At 43.2% G+C, this 19,226-nt stretch overlaps 1 protein-coding gene across 11 annotated transcripts in view; it reads right to left on the bottom strand.

The window, feature by feature from the left end:
- Positions 1–226: 226 nt before the first annotated feature.
- TFDP1 (transcription factor Dp-1) overlaps positions 227–19,226 on the bottom strand; it is a 392,616-nt gene continuing 373,616 nt past the window's right edge. For all 11 annotated transcript variants that reach the window (XM_085622724.1, XM_085622729.1, XM_085622731.1 and 8 more), the window contains one exon: positions 227–1,573. In XM_085622724.1, the coding sequence (XP_085478850.1) occupies positions 1,417–1,573 (157 nt within the window). In that variant the 3' untranslated portion in view covers positions 227–1,416. The remainder of the gene's footprint in view (positions 1,574–19,226) is intronic.

The following is a 19,226-nucleotide window of genomic DNA, read 5'->3' as shown; positions in this document are numbered from 1 at the left end:
TCTAAATAACACAGGGAATATATGAAACCATAGTTTAATTACATACAACTGAAGTCAGAAGAGTGAAGGTCTGTAGGTGTTATATGTAATTTGTACTTCCGGGTAGGAAACAGGTCTTTTAAACTGGCCAACATCAGTGGTGAGAGGCAGTGTACAGACTGGTCAATCTCCAAATGATGAGAAAACACCTGTACTAAAAATGTTTACGTTAGAAAAAAAATGCTGCTTTTGTTAAAAATACTAAAGTAAATATTTTATTAATAAAACTAACAGCGTAAAAAGTGAACACATTAAACAATTAAGCTTCTGTACAGTCCATAAAATATTACAGAAAAGTTTATTTGTTTCAGTATAAAGACTTCCGTCTTAAAACAGGCAGCTGACAATATTTTGTGCAGTTATTTTCGTTGTGAATAAATTTAAACACTACACCTGCCCTGAAAAGCCATTTTTATAAAAAAAATAACTATTAAAAATGATTGACAAAGTTTGAGTTAAAAAACTGTTAAAACATTCTCTATATTTAATTTCAACTTTATATTAGATTACAGGAAGATGCTTTTGAAACAAATACAAAACATTTGTTTCAGTTCATGTCTTTTAATGATACTTATAAGAATGTAAACAACTATATAATAAAAAGTTTCCAAAGTCAGCCTGTAAGAAATCAGGCATTTTTCTTTTACCATTAGCAATAAATCATTCAAAACCTTCAAGAATATTTTTATAGCTGCACCAGCATGGCAGTAAAAACTCTTTGCTAGAAAGAAAACTTTAACTCGCACATCCCCGAACATGTACACTGAAATAATACACAACTTATGGAATCCCAACATAAGGACTAGCCAGTGAAAGAATGCATTTGATGAACACATTTGATGAATTCTTGTGTACAAAGTATTCTTACATTCCTTACATACCTTCGATGTTCTTTGAACAGAGCATGATTCATAAGCCACTACAGTTCCTTGCTACAACCCAGTACGTCCTTATTAAAACAAATTCCAACCGGCTGCTTTTTGGTGCACCCCTTACCTCTCCTACTCACAGATGGGCTCATTTAACAACAAAAAATAACGTAGTAGGTTAAATATGTATTAGGGCTTTTAAGCAAATGCAGCAATAGTTTGAAGGGACAAATGTATTTTACAAGACAATAAAAAAAAACACGAACAAAAGTAAATAAAGGATCAGAAACCACACTGGTATCAAAACCCATTCACACAACATTAAAAAGAAATCAATAGGACATCCCTTGCGGACATATCCGTGGTGCAATCTCGAAGATCATAACAGCTCTCCAATATCCTTGTGGGGTGGAACAGATTAATAAATAGTGTTCCCACACTAAAAGATTCCTGAAGCTTTTTGACTTAGAAATAATGAACAAAATCAAAAACAGATTTATGCAAAGAATCAGTCATCGTCGTCATTTTCGTTAAAGTCGTCGTCATCATCATCATCGTCATCTTCTTCACCAACGTAAGACACCGGCGTCTCAACCCTAGAACCACTGTACTGTGAGCCATTGGAGCTTGTTGCCAGCAAGCCATCTGCACCACTGGAAAAATCACTAGAGAAAGAGAAGGTTTACAGATAGTGAAAGTTATCATATGAAATATGACAGATTTTCAAAACTTTTATAAAATCTAACAAAAATAAAATGCAACCGTAAAGGAAAGAATAACTGTACCCAGGGACACGGTTCATTGGTACTTTCCGATTTCAAGACAAATGCCTCTACCCCCCCTGTGGCAGATTCCAAAGCAAATACTTAAAAGATGTAAAACAACCAGTGCACACAGCCAGTTACAGAAATCCCCCTGAGTGGTTGGTCTGTACTCAGTTTAACATCGAGAAACAAGTGTAAGGTGCTAGTGGCATGGACAGCCTATAGACCAGTTACTGGACTTTCTTAGCATTTCCAGGTAGCACTTTATTTCTCTTGATCCGATTCTCTCAAAATGCCAAAAGGAGATTACCAATAGTGTTTCATAATTATTTAAACAAAAACGTCCTCACAGATGCTCAACGCAGAATTCTGATTTACCTTTCTCATATCACAAATAATCTGATTAAAGGAGGTTTGTACATCAAAAGAGTATTCCGTTGCCTACCCCAAGTCAGGGCCCTGAGAATCTTTGTTCATTCGGACCCACTAATCTTCAATATGCCTATATTCTATAGACCAGTATTTATAGATGCAGGCAATGTTGACTTTGTTGCTTTATTTGATAATTCACTGGGTAAAGTATATGCTTTGCTTTTGTTTCCAGAGATCAGTTAGCAGAATGCCAATTGAAAAACCACACAGGAGGACACATATCATAATTTGCACACTTTCCTGTATCTTCAGAGTCTCTGTGTGAAATGCCATAAAGCACCACTGTATACACTGCAACACACATCCTTTGTAAACCAGCTGTATGATGCAGCTGTTTTGTCACCGAACTGCCTAAATGGACGACTGTAGAGTCCTAAAAACGAAGAAATCTGCTGCAAAGGCACAAGTTAAGTAACTGCTTATTAGAAATTTGCCAGCCTTAGGTAGCGGTGGAGGTCATTTCCAAAGGAAAAAGAACAAGTTGGCCCATAAGAGCCACTACCTATCCAATGATGAGGAATCACCAAAACCTACCTTGCAGTCCCAGAATCCTTAAGAAATCCAGACAACCAATACATATATGGTGGATAAATGCTAGAGATGAGATTTAGAAGTAGCACAACCAAAATTTGCCTGGGACTTGGGCAAGGGGGTTATCATTGTTGTGCAGTTCCTAAAAATATATAGGATCTGCACGTTTGTAGGTAACAAACTGAGGGATTAATGTCTAGACTGATTCCGGACAATCCGAAAGGATATGTCAGCCTGTTGACCTGCTAGCTCACAAGCCACCATAAGCCATCTAACCTTACGAACAACCGAAGAGTTTCTGGCAACCATTGAAAGGACAACCCTTGACCCTTCAGGGATCATGGAAACAGTGCAGTACTTTTCGTTCAGTCAATCATGCTCATCCTGTCTATCTAGTGAAGGTAGGGTTCTTTTATCCCATTAAGATAGCCTAGGGGTTCCTACCACAGTCGATATGTTGAGTACGATTATGTAAATGAGCCTAAATCAATACTTGCAATTATGCAAAGTAGTTCTGTCGCCCTAGGATGAAGATGACCATAACTTTTATACAGAGTATGTTAATCCTGTTATGTACGTCATGTGCAGGGGACCTTTCTAAGAATCCTCATGCATAATAAATGAGGCTAGTTTCAAGGAAACCAATCAACATTTATTCAGCACATAACTGGGTAAAAGGTCAGTGTTCGAACCGTTCTGAAGAGCTACTTAAGCCTAGGTTGGCGTAAATAACATTATCCTCAATTAGACTGAAATTTGACATCGATTTTGAGACGCACCACCTCTTCCACACCAATTTAACAAGTGTGTAAGTAAATAACTGTTTGATTTAAGAGGGTTTCAAGTATTGTGAGTTCACATGGACCACAGATGTACAACTTTGAAAATGAAGTGGTCAGACATTTTAAATGTCAAAATTGCTCTGTGAGCTGCCACACCACTAACACAAAGGAGTATAGGCATACCTCCATAATACAATACAACAGTTTACCAATTGCAATTCTTCCAATGTCATATTTGCCACCTGGTGTCCCTGTGGGTTCTGATATATATGTCAAATTAAACAAAATGAATATACAAACTATCCAGCGTAAAAGTGTAATTTGGTGTAAAACTGAGCATGTTTTACTTGTAGCCCATTTTATTTCACATCAGTGAGAAGGACTTCACATGGACGGTCAATTAATACATGTGTCTACTTGCAAGGGGTGGCAACATACATTTAAACAGAAGATAATCCTGATGGATTTCTAGAGACAACAGACTGTACACCCATTTTGAGATAGTTCTTAGTTTTTTCAATTTTTCCTTCGATTTTCCTAATAAGTTTACTGTCTCTATTTTCATTGCATACATGATACATTCGATTGGAACGGTACCCTGATTCATTACTGGAATTTCTTTTACCCCAAGAACCGGAGGTGTTCCGAAATTCCCTTGTGTTGGACCATTACAATTCCTTTTGCAGGGTTAATTTGTTCTCCTACAAAGACATGAGTTAATCCATATAGTTTAATGTGTCACCATGTCTACATATTCACAAGTTACTCACTTATCGTGGACATATACCATTTTATATAAATTGTTCTCATTACGTCGAGCATTCGAGACCTTTCGTATATACTTTAGTATATACACTTTAGTACATACTTAAATGTGTATGTACTTTGACGGCTCTGGAGATCAGCCCCAGGACTTGTCTGCTTCTGCTTAGGGACTTTTTTTCTGGCAACTGCATCTATTTAACTGTCTTGCTAGAAAACGACCAACAGAGGTAAGTAAAATACGAGAATCACTTTAGCATTCTCTAGATTCCAGTCCAAATAAATTGTCTTCCAGGAGCACCAGAAGACAATATTTTTTTCAATTCTTGTATTTTCAGATATATGACCACCGAAGGACCTGCTTTTATATTAAAAACAGAGCTCTGGACTATAACATTTCCCGCTGAAACTCAATAGGTCTCTCCATGTGTTCCCATACCTGGCGTGTCACGCATTTTGGTGCTTACTTTCCCTCCATGTTAAAGAACAGTAGATGTTTCAGCACCCAGGCTAATGTGCTGCATAGCTAAATACATATAAGATCCCAAAGGCGAGACAGATTGCATTGCAAATGCTTGTTTTTGTTTTGTAGGTACGTGTGAAGTACCCTGGATATGACCAATTAATTATCTAATGTTTTTGAAGGCTTGATGACAGTTTTGTTTAATTGCATTCTTCTTTTTGATACCGCACCTTTTATTTAGTGTGCTCCGGTTAACTTCACTATTGTACGGATTATGACCCTTTAACGTGGTATGGGTGGAAACACAGTAGAGAATTATCGGGCTGAGAGAAATTTTCATTAATTGACCTCTATGTGCCAAAACCTTCCTTTGATTCTTGGACTTCGATTTCTCGAATATTACAGAATCTGCGTGTTATTTTCCTTCTTTATTCCGGTTTCTGTTTTTATTGTAATACCCTATTGCATCGCCACACAAATTATGGTTTACTTGAGCTACATTCAGCTCTCATTGCACTTGCAATAATGAGTGAGTATGCAGCATACAAATACACACGCTGAAAGGAATTTTTGTATAAAGTGATTTTTTTTGGCCATATCTTTCTTTGATTGACGAATTACGTCATATAATTCATTACTTTTGCCACAGCATAAATCATGAACTACGATTTTTAATGATACCCACCAGGACAATGTTGTGTCTATTGTTTGATAGCCTTGCCCTTTTGGGTCTATGGGTTACTCTTGTGGGTTGCATTGGTGAAAAAGAATCTAGATACAGAAGGATTTTTTTTTATGGAATCCAGACTCACTGGCCTTCACCTACTATCACTGGCCTTCACCTACAATTGACCATCCGTCCTACTATAGAGGCTTTCAGCATCATCTGTGATTTCTCCCTATATTCCGATCAGTTGGTAAAACCACGTTATCATATTTTAAGGTATCGGTCTGAAGGTTCCTTGACTTAACTAAAAGCAAACCTCTGTAATTCCCTGGCAGTGGGAATGAGATTTCTTCCTTTGTGCTCAAAGTTTGATATCACCTCTCAATCTGTTGATAAGAAGGTTCAATCTGTTAAGTACGTGACCATGCCATCTTATGTGATCTACATGTTAATACATTTTTTATCTTGGCATGGTTTATTCAACTTTTCACTACGCAGAGCGATTAATTTAGTACCATTAAACTGGGTAACAGTAACAAAAGTTATTTAGAGCACTTTGAAATGACACAAAAAGTGGCATGAGGTGCTATATAATAAACAAAGAGGTGTTGAATTTAATAATATAATGTACAAGGGATGGGATGATTCAGAAATCTATCAGTTCTGCAACTACAACCATGTGTCCCTTTTGGTGGCATGCCATTAGGTGAAAATTATGGCAGCATTCTTATATCAGAGCTCTGATAATAAGCTTTCCTTTTATGTTAGCGATCATATTATATAATGGTTTGGATTCTAGCAATGATCTGATTTCATCATGTTTCCATAAATCTATGTCCAGAGACTGGAAGTAGGCATGAAGAGGTTGAATGCCATGTGAGTCTGCACACACAAAAAACAGAAGGCCCAGCTTTACTAACATTTTTTGTGTCATGGATGCGCCACTTTTTTTTTGGGCACAGCCACAACGCAAAATGTTATTTGGGATGTACAAGGCCAAGCAAATCAGATTTGGTGGCTTTTTGTGGGATTCTCCCCATATTGCTGCCTTGTATTAATTTGCATCAGAGAGGCATTCCATAGATGAAGCATTTGAGTTTCCATGCATAGGAGTAGGGCAACACAGCAAGATGACGTGATGCCCTGCCCCCCTATGACAAATACTTGTAAATATTGGTGCATGCCTATATGTTGCTCAAGCAAAATATGAAATTCACAAAAGTTTGCTAGAGTACGGTTTCCAGGCCTACTTTTATAAGTATTTGCAACGGTCATAAATCTGTTTTTAAGGAGTGGGCCATCCAATTTATTTTACTGTTATCCAAAATGTTACAGATAGGGATTTTACACTGATTCTCCATTTTTATTATTTTTTAAATAGTGGTATGAATCAAACATGCTGTACTAAATTATGCCTAAGACAAATTGTATTCAACCTTGCACAATAGTTTAGCAACACATTTTTTCAAATTTTAATTTAGTTTCATGTACGCCTTATTTTGAAAGTAAGCCAATCTGACCTCAAACATGTCTGGGACTTAGGGAGATAGGAATTCCAGAACCCTTAGCGAGGTCAATAACTGCCATACTCCGCAAAACCTCTGTACCTTACAGGCTATAGTTAAGGCCAGTTCGAAAGACAAATGTGGAGTTAGGACATTTCTTGTCCCACATATTTAGAAATGACTAGTTCTCACAGGAGCAGGAATCCTTTCAGCCCTAAAGAATGCCCTTGATGTTTTAGGTACTAGTATGGGCAGAAACAAGTTACCCAACTCAGGATAACTGGGCCATTATATCCACAACTATCTGTCACGAATCCTAAGATGGCCGCCACACTTCCTGGTTGATGCAGTGGTTGATCTCAGCTTGAGATCTGTTGGATCCACATCCCTAGATATACATCGGTTTTTTTAGCATTAATTGAACAAATTTACACCAAATCACAAAAAGCTATCTTCCTGGACCTCTCCGCTGAGTGGTTTGGGCTGAAGCGGTGTTATAAAGTTTCTATGGAAAAATGAATGGGTAAAATGCGTTTTAAAATGGGTTTTCCCCGGCCAATGCCTGAAGGAATGGGTATATATCAACATTGCTCCTCTCCAAACCTTCTGTAGGCTGAACTGATTACCTCATCGCACTGTAGTTACAATTTACCAGTCACTCCTCACATTCAGCCAAGTGGGATAACTCCTGTGAGCACAGAGGCATCCGGTGACATTCTACACACACAAACAAATTAGGCATCACACTTTGCCTTTTCCCAGTGCCACAGAGTACTTGCAGTCAAGATTTGTAATGGTATTCTCACTGGCATATTGGGAGTGACAGGCAACCTAGTGGGGGAGAAAGATATAGTACCCAGAACTAGAGAAATGTAAAACCTTTTTCCCAATTCTGCTATGCCTGGAATGGAATACCTCCATAAGTTAATTTCAGTCACCTTAAAGTGGCACTCCATTATCTCTTTGTTGCTGTGATCTCTACCTGCAATGACCCAGAAGCTCCTCCCTAAATGCTGAGGAGTGAGCTGTGGTCCATCTCTAAATGGAGTCTGGCCTCCTTGCATGTGGATGTTATGGGTCTGATACAACACCATGTCACCCTGGCATACGTTGTAGTATGCACACTCTTGCATTTTGATGTCTACCAAATTCCGGTTGCACCCACCATCTTCTGGAATGAAGCAGGGTCTTATAAACACAAGATGCCATACAGTCATCCCCCTCCCAATGCACCTTGCTCTATAACAAAATAACCTTCAATTCCTTTCAATTTACTTATGCTTGCTGGTCCATGGGATTTGATACTATATAAACTTAATAACAGATTATACAAGAAAATAAGTAGTGTTCACAGTCTTTTGAATGGAAATATCTTGTGTGTAGAGTAGTGAGTTGGACAGGTGTAGTTGGGGACTTTGGTGATGAATACTCTATATCTGGGAATGGTAATTTGCTGAAGTGAATCAACTAGTCCATATTACTATATCACAGACCCTTTGAAAAAAGCAACTATCCTGTAATTTACTCTCACTACTCCCTGTGCACCATGGGGTAGGGGGAGGTGGAGATAGAGCCTACTAGCACAAGAAGGTTATGTTTTTTATTTAAAATGAGGAATGGGTTTAGGGGGTTTGTCCCATTTGACATTAGGGTGCCCCAGCATCCCTAGGCCCTAGATGAACAAGTTACTTAACTTTGGTAATTCCTTATCTGGTAGATACTCTACCTAGCTGCAGGTTCCTTACTGCAGAACATTCCCCAGGCATCAGACTGAATCCGGACATTTTTTTTTTAGCAGTCCCCTCGCGAGCTGCTAGGTGGGGTCATCTGCCCCAGATGAGATGTGCGAGGTGCATATTTATAGGCCCTTCCCCAGCGCTCGGACCTCAGTTCATGACTGTTTCCCTGGATCAAAAATATGGAGCCAAAGTAAGGCGGAATGAACAGTGTGCCAAGGTGATGTCCTAAGGATCTCTTTGATGTGAGAAATATAGTTAGCAGGAAGGGAGGGCAAGTAAGAAATCTGGGGCTAGATAGAATCGCTACCTGATAAGGCTTTATGGAAGGTAAAAATAAAACTCATTATCTGATTGAGACTTTTACCTGCAGATGCCTTACCTTAGAATAGATATGAAAGCAATCTCTCACCAGAGGTGGGTCTGTGAACTGTTACACCAAAAAGTCTTGGAGGAGAGAATGGACAAAATGCCCATCTTGCTGGACCTGACCGTCTAAGCAGTAATGTTTGGCAAACCTGTGCACTGATGCCCACATGGCCCCTTGACAGAGGCTCAGAACTAGGACTTTGAGCAAGTGCAGTGGGCGCAGCTTCAGCTGTGGTGGAATAGGCTCCCAAGCCCTCAGGGGGTTGTGGCTTGGCAATTCCGAAGCAGATTTTATACATAGGCGAATGCATCTGGAGATGGTTCTCTTGTGAACAGTCATCCACAAATCCAATAGAGATCATCTACTTGTAAGTGTTTTGTATGATTGTTACTCTCTCCTCTTCTTTGGTAGGATGAGGTGGGGTGAATTAAGCAGGCAAAGTGATGTTCTGCCCAACATGAAAAGGTACGACCACCTTTGGCAAGAAGGAAGCACGGGACGAGCTTATCCGGGGAAAAAGGTTGAGTACGGGGGTGAACGGAAAGCGCATGCAATTCGATGACCCTTTTGGTAGATTTATAGCACCAGGATAGACTGTCTTGATGGTGAGCAGTGTCAAAGGGCGGCTGTGCATGGGTACAAATGACAAACACATTAAAAAGGTGAGAAATAAATTCAGATCCCACTGGGGGGGGAAGAGTGCTGTAAATCTTTCAGGAAACGGGTCACAACAAGGAGGGTTGGTCCAGCAACCGCAGAACGACTGAAATGGTGAAAAGGTACCCTGTAACTGTACCCATGGCAAGAGATCAGACAAAGGATTTCAGACAAGGCTGCACACAGAGGATGGACAGATTTGGCAGCACACCAAGCCACAAACTGGTCCTCTTGGCAGACATAATAATTATCGTGGAGGGATGCATGCTAGGATGACATCACACACTTCTGGAAGCAAATCAAGCACCCACAACTGTCGCCGCTCAATCTCCTCTTATGAAGCTGCAGAGTTGGGTGCAGGACTTTGCACTGTTGCTGCAACAGGAAACCCTCCTGAAGGGGAAGCCTGATCAGAGGACTGATGCTCATGCTCAGAAGTTTGGGATACCAGATTCCCCTTGCCTAATCCAGAGCCATTAAAATAACTGGGGTCCGATCATTCCTGATCTTCTTGAGAACTCTGAACTGGAGTGGTATAGGTGGAAAGGCATACAGGAGTCCTAAGCTCCATTTGAGACGAAATGTGTCTCCCAGAGAAAGCCACCTTGGAAACTCCAGCGTGCAGATGTGCTAACATTGCATGGTCTCAGCGGTGGCAAACAGATTTAAGCAAGGTTCTCCCAGGTCTCTGAAGAGACCTTGCACCACCTCCGAATGGAGACACCATTCGTGATCTGCAAGGCATTGACAGATGAGTTTTCTGGTCTGGCATTCCGAGAGCCAGCCAGATGTTGAACACCAGGAAAATGCCCCAACATTCCATCCATGTCCAGAGACACAGAGCCTTTTGACACAGGGTCCACAACCCCACCCCACCCTGCTGTTTGTAAATACAATACCTTGGTGGTGGTGTCCATAAACACTTGAATCAGAGTTTCCTTGATGGAAGAAAGAAAGTATTTCAATGCCAGGTGAATTGCTTTAATTTCCAACAGTTTGAAATGGAGCGGAGTTTTCTGATCTCCGCTTCTCCCAAAACCCAGACGTGACGCATCGGTCATTACTGTGAGCTCTGGATACAGAAGGGAAAGGGGTCTGCCGCTGACTCAATCGTAGCTAGTCAGCCACCACTAAAGACATTTTGCAGTTCCCTCCTGTAAGGAAATGCCTCTTTTTGTATGGTCACCCCCAAAGTTTGGACGGATGCTGCTGGATTTGTGACTCCGAGAGTGCAGTGGGTTCCTTAGTGCCAGTGCACCGACCTTAGAATGTGAATGTTTGGTTGGTTTATACCCAACTGGCATAAGTTAACTTACTTGTAAGTCCCTAGTATATGACATACAGGGCCTGTAAGGTTAGAGGGTCACCCAAGGACTACAGCACTGATTGTACCTCCCTCTATATGATCAAGGTTAAACATGGCTCCCAGTCTGCCACTGCAGACTGGAAGGGCAGTTTTAAAACTGCTAAATCTGCTTTGCTGTTTAAAGCAATGGCAAAGCTTAATCCTCCCTTTTTGATACATGCATGTCACCCCTAAGGTTAGGCATAGCGAGCCTTAAGGCAGAAGGGTGCTGTATATTTGAAAACGGAACACAGTACTTTCACATGTTCCAACAGTAAAAGCCCACAATTGTTTTGGAACAGGCTAGTAGCCCCATTGGCGGGTGCAGAGCTACAAGCTTACACCTCAGCCTTGCTAACTTCTGACTAGGACTACTAAAGTTGCTACTTTAAGGTCTCGAACAAATGTACATTAAGCCTGACTGGATGTCCAAGTCGAAATTTACGTAACTTGTTGCAGTGTGCAACTTTTACAAAGTTGTTACTTTGTCGCCCAAAGTCTTCTGTGCCCGTTTACGGGTGCACATGAGGTCTGTCCTCGAGACTGCTTTCTGCCCTCCTTGGGCGACATGCAAACGACTCCCATGAAAGGACACAACTGGAACCTGCTTGGGGGAGAAATGCTACCTCTCACTGGCAGGATGCTTCACAGGTGTTAGCCCAAGAGACAAGCTTCAAACGAGAAGTCACCTTTGGAGGGCAAATGGGAAGCACTTGGGAAGGAAGTGCTCCACTGCTTAGGAAGACAGGCCGGCACAATGGACCTATAGTAGAAATTAGTTATCTAACTAGTCTTTTAGCAGCATGCAGCCCCTTGGTAGACACCTCTGGGTTGGGCTAGGGACCTTAACACACCTAGAGAGGAGTCCTACAATCTTGAAAGTGGGCAGAATAGAGACTTTTAGGATACCTAGATGCCACACTTCACAGGAAGTTGTCATCAGATTGAAGGACGAATGGTAGCCCAGTGGCACCTGGACTTCTGAATAGCTCAAGAGGACTTCGAGGGACGTCAACCCCTGTGGCCAGTATTGCCTCACCAAGCCAGTGGACCGAGGGAGTAGCCTCAGGAAGACTCCGGTAAACCTAACAGCATCTTCAGCCTCCTTTAGCATCGTCAGCGTCCTATATGCCTTGCATCTGGGCCACTCCATAGAAGTTAATGGAAACGAGCCACTGACACTGAGCTGAAGACTGCTTTTCTTAGAGCAGTAACTGTTCCTGTGGACCTGACTGGCTCTCTGCCAGAGCTGGACACCTAAAGTAACTTTGAATAGCCACATTGATACTTACAAAGTTTTTCCTGAAAAGTTTTCCAAGAGTCAAATTCGTTGAATATGCCACTGCTGGTTAGTGGTAAAGTAAAACGTGTTTATTTAGTATACTATATAAATTCTCTATCTCCAGAATCCTCCACTGGATCTTTTAATTTTGGTGTCTAAATTCACATTAAAAAAATCGCATTTTGGTGCCATATAAATGCTTTACACCTGTTCCTTTGTGTAAGACTGACTGCTCTGATCCACAGTTACCCAGGGGTATCACTCCTCATCAGCCAGGCTAGCTTGAATCCGGTGGCATTGCGAGTGAGGGACCACATATGGGCTTACCGTTCTATGTTAGGGTGACAAATGCAAAAAGAAGAGATGATGGACGAAACGCTGAACAAATCAAACATTCACCCCTAGTCACACATTAAATCCAGATCAGTGACTGGTGGTGAATTTTTGATTTGTTTAGCATTCCGTCCAACATCTGTTCTTTTTCCCTCTTGATGGTTCCTTTGGCTAAAAGAACCTACACTTCCTGACAGAGCAAGAAGTGGTCCTCAGTCAGCTGTTCTGAGGATTGAGGCATTGGCAACAGGGTTCCTAGGAAAGGGATAGAGTAACACTGCTGAACAATTTGAAGTACCCATTTGTCTAATGTTATGGACTGCCAGAGGGGGAGGTGGGGTCCAATCCTGCCACAAACAAATTGCCTGTGCTGGTGGCAGGGCAAACTAAATGGGTTTCGGAGGTTGTGGCTGCCAAGGGGTGGGCCACTGGTTGTGTATCGCACAGGCCTTGATGGGAGCAAAGTCAGCGGCCACGAACGGACTGGGAAGCCTGCTGTCCTTGGTAGCTGTGTGGGAATACACGCAGCTGGTAGCTCATACTTAGTCACAGAAGGTGTGAAAGAGAGAATGAGCTTGAAGTGGGGTCATGGAGAGATCTAGCGACCGGGCAGTGGCCCTGCTGCGCTTAAAGCGCACGAGCGCGAAATCTGCCTTACTGCTGAAAAGGCGGGTGACATCAAAGGCGTTGTCCATAAGGGACGCCTGGACTTCCCCTGAAAAGCCAGAAGATGTCAACCAGGCGTGGCATCCGAGTGGTTATGACTATGCAATAGCTCTGCCTAGCGAGTCGCTTATATTCAGTTTGCAGTGAATGGGGTACTTTGCTGCATCCCTGCCAACAGCAAAAGCCTCGGTCAGGATGGCTTGGGCCTCCTATAAGACCATGGTTAGCACTTGCCCAACCGAATCCCAAGCTGTGTGGGTATATCGTCCCACGAAGCAGGCAGTGTTCACAGACTGCAGATGGAAGAGAACATCCTCTTACCAAAGCTATCCAGCATCTTGGATTCCCTCTTCAGTAGTGTGGCAGGCCATGCACTAGGGTTCACTTTGCAAGTGGAGGCCTGGACAACAACAATGCTCTCCGGAGTAGGGTGCTGGATGAGGAAAGCTGGGTCCCCAGGAGCAGTTGAAAGTCCAATTAGTATGCAGTTACTAAATAGAGAGGAAAGGGAGAAATTGGGAATTGCCTGAAGACCAGATCGGGGGATCTGATTCCTCAGGAGCCAAAGCCTACACACCCACATGGGTGTCATGCTTCATCATTGGGCAGCTCCTTGTTGGGCCGGTGCTGCAATGTTTTTGCCGATGTAAAGGGTGAGGTGCGATGTTTAAATGTGACAATGTGAGTAGACTGCTGTTGTGTGAGGTTAAAAATAACTAAGGGGTACCCAAGTCTTTTAATATGTGGGTGCCCTTGTTATTGTTAAAAAACAAGCATTTGCAATGCAATATGTCTCGCATTTACAAGATTTTGAGCTATTGGCATTGTAAATGACAATACCTTTTATTTGTGTGTTGTTTTTACAACAAATAAATGGCATTGTCATTTACAATGCCAATAGCTCCAACTCTCTCAAATGCGAGGCCTATTGCATCTCAAATGTATTTGCCACCCGTGCTATAAAATTAAACAAAAAGTGTTAGGAGATTGTGCTCGTCACAGTAGAATTTACACTGTCATTTCATTCCACTACTTCCACTAAAACACAGTTGAATTACAGGTGAGTAACTGGTAATTTCACCAGCCCCTACCCACCCTAGCTCGGCTCTCAGACTTTGTATCGGAGAAGCATTACACAAGGGGAGGTTTTACAGCAGCACATCGAACATGATAAATTGTCCTAGCCTTTTTAAAGCCTGTCGGCTGAGCTGCATCATATATAATGAATACATAAATAATGCTACAGTGGGGAGAGTAGGAAAGGTCAGTGAAATGATGGATGAGCTTGGACCCGTGGCATCACACCCAGTGGACTGTGGACATGCAGGGACCCCAGGTTATGAGAAGGCTCTGGTGAAGTAGCACGATCCTAGCTGCAAAGGCACATAACATGTGTCAGAAGCAGGACCAGATGCTCAGCAGTCATCTGATGGAGCTCTCCTAAGATCTGCGTGTCCTATTAAGAACATATGCAGTTTACCTGCTTTCATTAGAAAATAAATACTCTGTGCTCCAGATTGCAGGCTTTTTCGGTTTGCTTCATTCAGACTTGACAGAGTTTCAATAACGTTAAGACACTGCATAATTAAACACAAAAACCCAACCACGTAGTACCCGCATTCATTGTGACTGACCACAAGACGTGGTGATACACGTAAGTCGGTTCCTTGGCGGTGTAGAGGGTACCTTGTGCACGTGAGGTGTGAGACATGTGGAAAGTGTTGTGTGGGATGACCAGCCATTACATCTACGTGCATTACCTTTTTTTGTTGCAGTTTTATATAGCGCAAACTCGACCCGGAGGTATCGGTGTGCTTTACATGAGCACTAGTTACCTGACACATGGACACATTAATTTTTGGTACGCACAATGAGATTAAGTGATTTGCCCAGAATCACAGAATGCAGAGCAGACGCTGAGACTCGAACCTGGTTCCCCAGCTCTATAGTCGGCAGCTCTGGCCGGTATGCCACATCCTTGTCATAAATACACACACTTTCCAATAACAGAAGCACAGCTTCCATAATATAACCCTTCAATAGATTGAGGAACACAAGATAAGCATCTCTACGAGCAAGGAGGGACTGTAAAATTTACCCCATTGCCACTAAGGCCTGGCCCAGGGGAGGTAGAAAAAACGCGGCATTTATTACTAGAGACAGATGTCCTGGGAACCACCTCTGGGCACATGCCACTGTCCGGTTTCAACGCTGGATGTTATTTCCTGCTGTTAATGTCCATTGTGATAGCAACAGCGTAAAATAATTACCGATATCTGCCTGCTATTAAACAGGGGAGACATCCTTCCAGAAAAGAAAATAGAGACTCGGGTATGTCCTAGTCACAGTGGCGATGTTGGACTTCCCCATGGGCTGCTAGTGTGTGGCGGTTTGCTCCTGCAGAGAAATTACACTTACTCTCACAAATACTGCGGCAAACCCCCAAGGCTGCGCGTAGCAACGTTTTTCCTCCGAAACTCGTTTATGAAAGGACCTCACACCCCACAACCCAACAAGGCAAGCACAGTGCGAGCCTTCCAGTTAATGATGGTACGCCGTGTTGCTGGAAAATACACCACTATAAAGATTTCCAAAATACATTAGTTCATGCGTCATGAAACAAATACATACATTTAAAAATAAAAAGTTCACTTAAAATCCAATTAAGTTTTAAAATCTGTTAAAATGGCAGGTAAAGGCACTGTATGCCATGATTTTAAATACTTGTAACGGAGCTGCAGAACTTTAATTGAATATGCTACTTACCAGTATGCCTCTGTTCTTGGCATGTAGGGCTGCTGACATTCATATCTGTGCATAGATCGCCGCCTAGTGTTGGGTCCGGATGTTTGCACGTTGTTGTCCTGGAAGAGTCTTCGAAGTATCACGAGATAGGTGACTCCTCCCCTGGACCACAGTGCGCATGGGCATCCTCTCAATCCTTAGATTGTTTTTCGCCATTGTGGCAGTGATGGAGTAGATACAGTAAGAGATGACCATGCTATACAGTAATTCTGAGAGCTGCAGCTGCTACAAGCGCCGGGGAGGAGGGTGGGCGATATGAATGTCAGCAGCCCTACATGCCAAGAACAGATGCATACTGGTAAGTAGCATATTCAGTTCGAGGCATGTGGGCTGCTGAATTCATATCTGTGCATAGAATACATAGCAGTACCTCCTATTAGCGGCGGCTACCCGTGCCAGCTGCAGCAGTCTGAAAAAGAGTTTTGAGAACAGCCTGTCCTACAGCTGCCTGCTGTTTTGAGTGTACATCTACACAGAAGTGTTTGGTAAATGTATGGATAGTGGACCATGTGGCTGCTCTACATATTTCCTGTAAAGGAATGCTTCCCAGGAAAGCCATACCCGCCCCTAACTTCCGTGTTGAGTGGGCTCTTGGGGGAATCGTTAATGTGCGTTTAGCTTTTAGGTAGCAAATCTGAATACATTTAACGATCCATCTGGCTATACCTGCTTTGGAAATGGCGTTGCCCTTGTGTTGTGGAGAAAAGGCAACGAAAAGTTGTTTTGTTTTTCTAAAGTCCTTAGTTCTGTCTATATAGTACATGAGGGCCCTCTTTACATCTAGTGTATGGAGCATTCTCTCAGCGACATTTTGTGGATTTTGAAAGAAAACAGGCAGTTCAATAGTTTGATTCATGTGGAACTGCGATATTACTTTAGGCATGAATTTGGGGTTGGTACCTGTATGAATGGCTCTTGAATGGTCAGTGCCTGGAGTTCACTAACTCTTCTTAACGAAGTAATTGCTACTAGGAAAGCTACTTTCCAGGTGAGGAATTGAATCTCACATGAATGGAGAGGTTCGAAGGGTGGACCCATCAGTCTGGTGAGGACCAAATTGAGGTTCCACACCGGTGCTGGTGGGTGTCTTGGGGGAATTACTCGTTTGAGTCCCTCCAAGAAGGCTTTGATGGCAGGCACTCTGAATAAAGAGGTGTGCTGCCTGTTTTGGAGATAGGCTGCTATTGCGGTTAAATGGATACGTATTGAGGTGTATGCCAGATTGCATCGGTATAGGTGTAAGAGGTAACAGATGTTTTGAATGGATGCGTCTAGCGGGTTAATGTCATTGTTGTTGCAGTAAATGACAAACCTCTTCCATTTAGCCGCATAGCAAGCTCTGGTAGTGGGTCTCCTGGCCTCCTTGATGATATTCATACAGTCAGGTGGCAGGTTCAGGTAGCCAAACTAAGACTTCAGGAGCCAGATTGCCAGGTTCAGCTGTTGCGGATCTGGGTGCTGAATTTCGCCATGGTTCTGCGTTAAAAGTGCGGGTTTGATCCGCAGCCTCCGATGCGGCACCACGGAAAGTTCTAGAAAGGTGGTGTACCATGGTTGGCGTGCCCATGTGGGAGCAACTAGGATGAGTGTCAGAGAGTGTTGTCGCAGTTTGCGTGCCACTAGCGGTATCAATGACGCTGGGGGAAAAGCGTACGCAAATCTGCCGGACCAGTTCATCCATATTGCATTGCCCTGTGACTGAGGATGTGGGAACCTGGCGGCAAAGCTTTGGCATTTTGCGTTTTCGTTTGTGGCGAATAGATCTATCTCTGGATGACCCCACTGTTGGAAGTACGGTTGAAGTACTGATGGGTGTAGCTCCCACTCGTGCATCTGGTGGCTGTGTCTGCTGAGCAGATCCGCCATCTGGTTGTCCTTGCCGGGGAGGTGTTCTGCCATGAGGAATATGTTCCTCTGAATGGCCCACTTCCACATGCTCTGAGCCAGATGAGACAACTGTGTAGAGTGCGTTCCTCCCTGCTTCTGTATGTAGTACATGGCAGTCATGTTGTCCGTCCGGATCAACACGACTTTGTTGCACAAGTGTACTTTGAATGCCTTGATGGCTAGGAAGATTGCCATCAGTTCCAGAATGTTGATGTGCATCTTCTTTTGCTGTGTCGTCCATAGTCCCTGCACTGTGTAATTGAGTACATGAGCTCCCCAACCCTGGAGAGAGGCGTCCGCTGTCAGTATTATTTGTGGAACAGGCTCTTGGAACGGTCGGCCCTTGCAAAGGTTTTGCGGATTCCACCAATGCAGAGAGTTGTATGCCCGACCGCTCACCAACACTAGGTCTTTTAATTGCCCGTGAGCCTGATTCCATTGACGTGCCAAGCACTCCTGAAGCGGGCGCATATGTAGTCTTGCGTGCGGGACTATGAAGATGCAGGAGGCCATCATGCCTATCAACTGCATGAACACTCGCGCAGGAAGGGAGTGTTGAGGTTTGAACTTTGAGATCAGCAGTTGCATGCTGTTGATCCTCACTAAATTTGGCTGAGCTGTGGCTGCCAGAGTGTCTATGGTCGCGCCCAGGTACTGCCGTACATGGGCGGGTTGAAGATGTGATTTTGGGTAATTTAGTGAGAATCCCAGACTGTGAAGAAGGTGAATGGTGAGGGACATGTGGCTGGCACATTGCTGGGCTGACTTTGCCTGAACAAGCCAGTCGTCCAGGTAAGGGTAGATGTGAATCTGTTGTCTCCGTAGATGTGCAGCCACCGTAGCGAGGCACTTGGTGAAAACCCTGGGTGCTGTTGTCACTCCGAAGGGGAGAACTTTGAATTGATAGTGCTGTTCCTGAATAGTGAACCTGAGATATTTCCTGTGTGATGGGTGTATGGGTATGTGGAAATACGCATCTTTGAGGTCTAGTGTTGCTAGGAAGTCTCCCTGACTGAGCAGCGGGAGAACCTGCTGTAGGGTGAGCATATGGAAATGCTCTGAGAGAATGTAGTGGTTGAGGGGTCTCAGGTCTAGTATAGGTCTGAGTGACCCGTCCTTCTTTGGTGTTAAGAAGTACAGAGAGTACACCCCTGTCCCCTGCTGGTTGACGGGTACGACCTCTATTGCACCTTTTTGCAGCATACTTAGCACTTCCTGCTGTAATAATGCTAAGTGCTCTACGGACATAGGACAGTGCTTTGGCGGTATGTTGGGTGGAGTGGAGGTTAATTCGAGACAGTAACCATGCTGGATAATGTCCCTGACCCACC

Source organism: Triturus cristatus, chromosome 8, assembly GCF_964204655.1.
Source record: "Triturus cristatus chromosome 8, aTriCri1.1, whole genome shotgun sequence".
NCBI lineage: Eukaryota > Metazoa > Chordata > Amphibia > Caudata > Salamandridae > Triturus > Triturus cristatus.
Note: the sequence above shows the minus strand (reverse complement) of the source record. Positions and strands in the feature narration are given on the sequence as shown.